Source organism: Triplophysa dalaica, chromosome 25 (genome assembly GCF_015846415.1).
Source record: "Triplophysa dalaica isolate WHDGS20190420 chromosome 25, ASM1584641v1, whole genome shotgun sequence".
NCBI classification, from domain to species: Eukaryota; Metazoa; Chordata; class Actinopteri; order Cypriniformes; family Nemacheilidae; genus Triplophysa; species Triplophysa dalaica.
Window position 1 is genome coordinate 11,588,331 of NC_079566.1, and position 7,851 is coordinate 11,596,181.

A 7,851-nucleotide genomic window follows, 5' to 3' on the forward strand; every position below is an offset into this window, starting at 1 on the left:
CAGCAGAGGTCATATTATTGTGTTATTATGGTTGTCTCAGTGCGTTGGGTCTTATTCACTTTTCAGTTTTTATATTGTTGTTGTATTTATTAGTTTTATTTATTTCTAGGTGCCCTCAATTGAAATATTTCTCACATGGAGCCATTTTAAACGTGGCCATCAAAGATGGCCGATGACTTTGACTACGCTCTTCCTTGACATGTTTTTTTTATTTTCTGAATTGATTGATTTTGTTCATGAGCCACAATTTAAGAGCAACAATGTTTAAATCATTTGAAGCGTTTTAGTAACAAGCATTACGTTAAATATTTCCCATTTTATTGTGAACGACTAACAAAATATCAGTTTTTAAGAATTTAGAATTCAGTGTAAGTTTAATAGAATGTGAATGGATGATTCTTAAGTAAGGAATAATTGACGACGGCCGTTAAATTATTCGAAAGATAAAGGGGTCATATGGCGCGAACACATGTTTTTCTGTGTATTTGGTGTGTTATAAGTTGCCCATGAATGTATAAGACACGTAAAATTCCAAAAATGAAAGTGTCAGAAGAAAAGATGCGTTCTATCTAAAAGCGAATGCTCACTCAGACCTGCCTGAAACGCCTTGTGTAACCAAACCCCCCCAAATCCACGTCAGTTCGTGTTATGATTTGACTAAGACCGCCCAAATGTAGGCCTATACCTAAGTAAGGTGGGCGTAGCTGTCAGTAAAATTGCCTTGGAAGCTGATGTTAGAAGAAGAGTTACTTTTCCGTCACACGCTTGCATTATTCGACCAATCCCTACGCAATGGTTAATGGGCCAATCATAGCACACCTCGCTTTCCAGAGCGATGAGCTTTGTTAAAACATCCGTGCGGAGCAAATAGGAGATACAAACATGCACGCCACGGTATGTGGAAAATACAGCGGGTTTAACCTGGGATCGTGTATACACATTTAATTACATCTAAAACAATCGATAATATTTGTTTTAGCCGTGTCATATGCCTCCTTTAATACTCATCCCGAGGTGGAAATGTGGTTACACCTCGGGTGTGCATTAACTCAGACCGTAGTCAATTATTCCGCTTAGACCACTGTTACCACACCACAGGACATTGTTCATATATTTAATTTAGACATTTGTCATTTAACACCTCAAATACTATTGATGGTATGACTTTATTGCGCATTTCATTTCCAGCGTCCGTTAGAGCATCCGTTGTATCTCCTCTTTGCGCCGCGTGGATGTTTTTACAAAGCCCATCGCTCTGGAAAGCGAGGCATGCTATGATTGGCCAGTTAACCAGTGCGTAGTGATTGGTCAATTACCGCAAGCGTGTGACGGAAATAGAATGCTTCTTAACATATTTGGAACACCATACAGAATTCCGTGATAATAATTTATTTATTCCTTGTATTGCATTTAGTTTTTCTATTTAGTTATTTTATGTATTCGATTTAAATACATGTATATCTATATTGTTTTTGCACATGTTTCAATTAACAGTAAAGTTTGACATTATAAACGTCAGATCAAGGACAGGGTGCTGTGTACGATAATGGCCTGTAGGGTACACTATAACCTTTATGTTGTTTAAACTTGGCCAAGTGATATGGAACTGTAATGCGGTCAGCAGACTTGAAACAGTGCACTGCATTTACTGAAAGTTGATGCATACCTTACCCATAGCACGTTTGTCAACCAATCAGATTTAAGCATTCAACAGCCCCGTGGTATAATAAAGAATATTGTATGTGTTTTAAGGAGGTATTTTCTTCAATCATCTTTGTCAGTATATGAAACTTTAAGTTCTTTGGATCAGTTGTTCTCAAACTTTTTTGTTCCAAATCCCCCTTTGTGTAGGGTGCATCGCGTTGTGCCCCCCACATAAAGATTTATAATCTTAAACATATTCAGTTATACATTGCTAGAACATCAATTTGTTTGGTATTTTTCTGATGTTTGATTACAATTTATGATACTTTTCTATATAAAAAAAATGACTCAAAATCTGTGGCCCCCTAAATAAAAGGCCACCTACGGGACACTATATAAATAATTAATAAACAAATGTAACATCAACTGAATGCATAAATTGCTTCAGTATGATGACAATATATATTTATATATTTAATTAGTGTAAATAATAAGTAATAAATTAACGAATGATGTATATAGAAAGTCTTAACAATATAACAGCATAAGCATATAAACCACATTTGACTCTACCAACATGGCCGCATTTTGCGTCCGATGTCGTACTTCCGTTCCACGTCCGCCCTGCGCTAATGATATCGCGCTGCTTCCGCCTAGAACTTCCTTTCTGGCAGCGGCTAAATCTTCGCCAACATGCCAGTAAGTACTAGAGCGCAAAACCACGTCAATATACAGCACGTAGAACACATTAAGACCGAAATATCGAAGCACGTTTACGAACATACACATAGCGAAGACGTGTATCCGTACGTTAGGACGTTTACTAGAAGATGAAACGTAGAAATAAACGTATAGTCTTGAATGGTTCGGCAGCGTGCGTTCGCGCCCTGGATCAAGATGGCGGCGCGCATAGAACAAAACATGGAGGTTTAACACAGATGACGCACGGTTGAAAAACGGAGTATTTATACCATCTGATATTATCAAACAAATACTATATAACTGTGGTATTCGACAGTTGTCACACTTGAAAGAGCTTTGTTATGGAATTAGGGCTTTGAAACGATTCCTAAGACAAAGGAGTCGGAATGATCCAGAACTCAACTGTGTGCAAGAATATCAAACAATTTTGCTTGACAACATAATGGAAGCCATTACTAAATTCAAATGTGTTGAATGTTTATAACAAGAATTGTATTTGTTTTAATGGTTATTATTATGGTCTCATTGGGTGTGGTAATGTTGGGTAGTACTGGTGGGATGTTATCCGGTGTATGAAAACCAATAAAACATTAAATCCTACTGGAATAAGGCAAAGAACACATCACATATGCTTTATTGTAAAGTTTTAATGGTAAATATCTGATGGTTTATAATGGAAGTGCTGAAGTGCATTTTGGTCCTCGTAGTCGTGTTTGATTCCCTCCTGTGTCTGTAAAGTCAACTGACTTTTTTATTTTCTCTAAGTGTCTGTAATGTTGGTTCATAACGATAGACAATTATATAATGTCTAATGTGTTTTGTAAACAGCTCGCAAAAGACTTGTTGCACCCGACCCCTGAGGAGGAGAGGAGGAGGCACAAGAAGAAGCGTCTCGTTCAGTGCCCCAATTCTTATTTCATGGATGTGAAATGTCCAGGTAAATGTCATTTTCATTACATCGCTGATATTCATCGTATGACATGATCACATGATTGCACTTGTTGGTGTTATATGTGATGGTAAAGAATAACTCCTTGTTTTGTTTTTCAGGATGTTACAAGATCACGACTGTGTTCAGCCATGCACAGACAGTAGTGCTTTGTGTGGGCTGCTCGACTGTGCTGTGTCAGCCCACCGGAGGCAAAGCTCGACTCACAGAAGGTCAGTTTATGTCTTTACCGAAATAATTCATGGTTAAAGAAGAAACGTCTTGTGTGTGTTTTGGAAGCGTGTATGATTGGAGAATTTTACGATAGGTGTTTTGTTAATGTATTGCTAAAAGAAATGTGAACTGTTGTAGACCGTCATTTCATACAAAAAATATTAGTTCTTTTTTTTTTGCTGTAAAGGTTTGTTTAATGAGTACTGTTGGCGTAAAGACTTTTTACTGTGTGTGCTGTGTTAAAGTGAGGTGTCAGATTTTGAGTAAGGATTTTTTCCTTCCCTAATTCATTCTTGTTATTGAAGCTGATGCTGATTCAAGTCATACTAGTAGAAATATTGCGTTTTAGCGGAGCCATTTAAATGGAAATAAGCAACTTTGCTTACATTAATTTACATTTGTCTCGTAGGAAACTGTGGTGCTGTGGCTACCTGGTATACTATCGGCACTTAGTGTCTATGAAATGTATATACATTATTGAATAACAAACATTTTGTGTTGTCAGCTCAGCTGTATTCAGCCCCAGCAGTTTCTGACCTTTCCTGAAACCTTCGAATGGCTACATCGTTCTTAATATATCGCTACTACTCTTAAGGACTATGAATGATGTAGCATTAAGAAGGTTTCAGGAAACACAGCCCTGAACATTATTTTGGCAATGGTGACTGATCACTTTGAATAGTTTTAAGTGATTTTTCATTTAGACTGACATCATTTGGAGTCCTTTGTAGATGTGTTTAGATGCTAATGCTGTTTTATACATTTCAGCCATAATTTGCATTAGTGCATGCTGTCCAGTTTTTTGTGTGTGTTTATTGCAGTAATTGACAGGCTTTGCTGTATAATAGTGGTTCAGAATTGATCTCTGGTAGAGATCTGCCATTTGTTTCTATGTACCTCTATATCAAGGTTTTGTGTGATTTCAGTCGATTTTGGGCTGCTTTCTGAGTAGGCGAATGGGCTCATCTTAGTGCTGCACATTGCATCATTATTTTCATTTATTTGGTCGTGAGTCCTGTTGAGCCCTGTGCAATTATGTGCCTGAAAGAGAAGAAATGCATTGCAGAACTCACTAGACTATAGTATAAAGAAAGCAAAGTGCTTCTTTTCTTATTTTAGATATTTTCTGTAATGTCATTTCTGCTTTTGATGTTAAGAATAGCAGAATGTTTTTGACACTGACCTGTTTTTCTTCTCATCTCTCTAGGGTGTTCCTTCAGAAGGAAGCAGCATTAAGATGTTCTCTAGATGCTTGCTCTGAGAGAGAGGTAGAAAGAGGGAGAGAAGATGATGGTCTGGCCTCCGTGACTGCAGCCTGTTTATGTCACCGAAGGGATGAAGAAATATGACCAAACACCCTCATTAGACGCCTCAAGGACAGGCAGGAACATTCCCTAAACTGTCTCTCTTTCTCTCTCTGTTTCAATAAAATGTTTGGGCTACAATAAGGTTGTGATGTGATGTTTTTTATCTGAATGGGTTTAATTACAGACTCTGATGTCACCGTCAAAATTCAAATCCAAGTACAGCGAACATCTACAGACTTTTACATTAGCTGATTTTTCATTTTGGAAACATGTGAATGGGTAAATTGAATGTTATATAACTGAATATGACGACTCGGGGCAAGAATTTATTTCAAAATAGCTTTCTAGAGTCACAAGTTTTTTTAAATTACATTCTTTATCAAGTCTGGAGGATTGAAGACAGTGAAAGGCTTACTTTTAGTCATATATATTAACTGTTAAATGGTTAAGACGTATCTTCAGAAACAAGAAATCAAATGTCAACCATTTTCATATAAATACGTTGTGACCAATACTACGGGTTGTATCATATAAATGCACGCCATTGTTAGTTTTGAAAACTGTCATAGTATGTTATTTAGCTTGAAGTGATTTTTTTTATTCGATTTACCCTGATAGATTTCTGTCTGGAATGATTCAGTGGATGTTATGCTGCTGAGGTTAATGCATTTTCAGTTTTATTCCTAGAAAGGCCGCATGATAAGCTAATTCCACAAAAAAATCATATTGTCTGCATAAAAGTTGAAACTAAAGGCCCTTTTGGATGTTCAAACTGAAATTAGAACTTGTAAATGCATTAAAATAAGCAAAATCTCAGTGAATCAACCTTTTTTAAAAGTATCTCAGCATAGACAAGTGTAAACACTAATGATTCTAAAAATATATAAATGACCAGAAATGTCTTTGGTTTCGTGAGAAACATGATTTCTAGTATGTCCAAACCATTGATAGTGTAGATATGTTATTTACATTAGGGTAAATTAAGAGGTGAACTGGGTCAATATGGGTCGGGTTACCGAACAGGGATTAGTTTAAACCAGGACTAGTCCTTATTGAAATTAATATAATTAACTAGTTTTAAAAAACATTAGGAGATTGTGTGCATTTTGAGAAAAAACATTGCACTGTTTTTAAGATATGTCGGTGTAAGTTCTTTACGATCAAGACACCTCTTAGATTTCGGTTAGTCTGGGACTAGGTTTAAACCCTGTTCGGGAAACCTACATATTCATATATTGAATTGATATTTTACATGTACAGCATATGTGTAATAATTGATTTATCTTTTCCTCATCTACCCCCGAGTCTTTCTTAAATGTGCTAAACAAAAATTGCAGCCCATCAGCTTTTACCATCTCATACAAACGCAGTACGAGAACTGACCACATGGTGTCAGAAAACAAAGGCCTAAAAATCTGTGGCAATTTTGGATATTAGGAAATATGCAAAGCAGTATAAACAAATAAGATTTACTTGTCATATATAAAGAAGTAACTTGCCTTTAATAGTTCTGATCTGAAACTATTTAACGTTGTGTCTGTCACCCAGGACATGTGCACTATTGGGATACATCATGAAGGTGTATTTCAGGGTGGACTTGACATCAAGTCATACAGGTTTAAAACAACAGTGAGTATTTTTATAGTGAAACTATCTTCGTCTGCTATGGACCGAAAAATGATTACTGGCTAAATTCTTTAAATTATTCTTATTTAGTCCCTGGAATCCTACAAAATTGTTGTATGGTGTAGAATACTGTGCTAAATTCAGCAAACATCTGGGCATCTCAACACTTAATGTTGCTGTCCTCCAGGTGATATATGTAATGCTTGTATTCTGTGACATATCTATATGTTATACCACTGTTGCACTTTCTCTCGGAGGGCAGCGGGGTGTGAAAGTCTCACCGGATGCCTGACTGTGAGCTCCACACACCTCGTCACCCTCCCCGTGTTAAGAGGCTACCGAAGGGCATTTGAAGTAATAGGGTAATCTATTATAGGGCTCTGTGGTGCTCTGTTTTCCCATTCCCCAGCCCCTGTCTCAGCACTTCAGCAGAACGAATGAGAAGAGGAGTTTAACTAAGCACATTACAGGACCACATGCATATCACAGCACTTCTTCAATTAAAGCCTTCCACCACAATATCCTTTATCCCATTAAAACACACACATACAGAAGTGTGTCTGAACATGCCTGACTGTGCTGGTGAGATATTCTGATAAATTTGGTCATTTCACACATTTTGAAAAGCTAATTTCATATCCAGCGTAAAGGTTTTAGGGTGCCGCAAAGAAAGCCGAAAGGTTCTTCAGATGTTAAAGTTTATTTACAGATCCATTTAGACAAAAAAGTGTTCGATAGCAATGTGTAGCACCTTTATTAAGGGTGTAAAATAACAATTATAAAAAGCTGAACAAACAAGTTTAAATCAATGTGCATGTAGACAGCCTGTTTATTGAAAAGATTTTATTTGCTCTCTTGTCAGTTTTTTTGCTGCCTTAAATTTTACAATCCAAAGTCGTTGGAAAATTCTTTTATACATTTTGTAATGTTAATGTTAAAACAGATGTTGTAATTTCTTACTGAGCACATCTTTATTACAGTGTTCACTTATGGCGAAACATACAAAGGTTGTCAAATGACATTTAGGATTTTCAATTGTTGTATTTGTTGTGTTAATAAGATACCTGTACTTACCATAATAGACATTTTACAAGCTCGGTGACATTATGCATTTATTTAAAGGCGTATTTCAACCTAAAATTAAACCCAAGCTGTCACTGTCCCACGATTAGTTTTATTGTATTGAAGAATTTTTTTTTATTTATTCCACAGAAAAATTCATGCAGACTGAAATTTTTCCATAGATTTAAACACCAGCATATTATGAAAATGCATAGTAAATGCTCATATGGATGCTGCCCACACAGATGTTTCTTCACTGCCTCGCTAAAGATGTTATACCGTTCAAGCTCTTTTCAACATGCGATCTCTGAATTTCACATCTAACTTCGTAGTGTCATTTTGACAACA

General features: G+C 36.5%; 1 protein-coding gene across 2 annotated transcripts; it reads left to right on the plus strand.

Annotated features, from left to right (window-relative positions):
- Positions 1 to 2,262: 2,262 nt before the first annotated feature.
- rps27.1 (ribosomal protein S27, isoform 1) lies at positions 2,263 to 4,956 on the plus strand. 2 transcript variants are annotated; one of them, XM_056741230.1, is made up of 4 exons: positions 2,263 to 2,343; positions 3,175 to 3,283; positions 3,397 to 3,507; positions 4,716 to 4,956. In XM_056741230.1, the coding sequence occupies exons 1-4, from the start codon at positions 2,338 to 2,340 to the stop codon at positions 4,742 to 4,744; spliced, it is 255 nt and encodes an 84-aa protein (XP_056597208.1). In that variant the 5' UTR covers positions 2,263 to 2,337; the 3' UTR covers positions 4,745 to 4,956. The 2 variants fall into 2 exon arrangements, with proteins under 2 accessions (XP_056597208.1, XP_056597207.1); XM_056741229.1 differs by lacking the exon at positions 2,263 to 2,343 and having other exon boundaries at positions 3,136 to 3,283.
- The last annotated feature ends 2,895 nt before the right edge of the window (positions 4,957 to 7,851 follow it).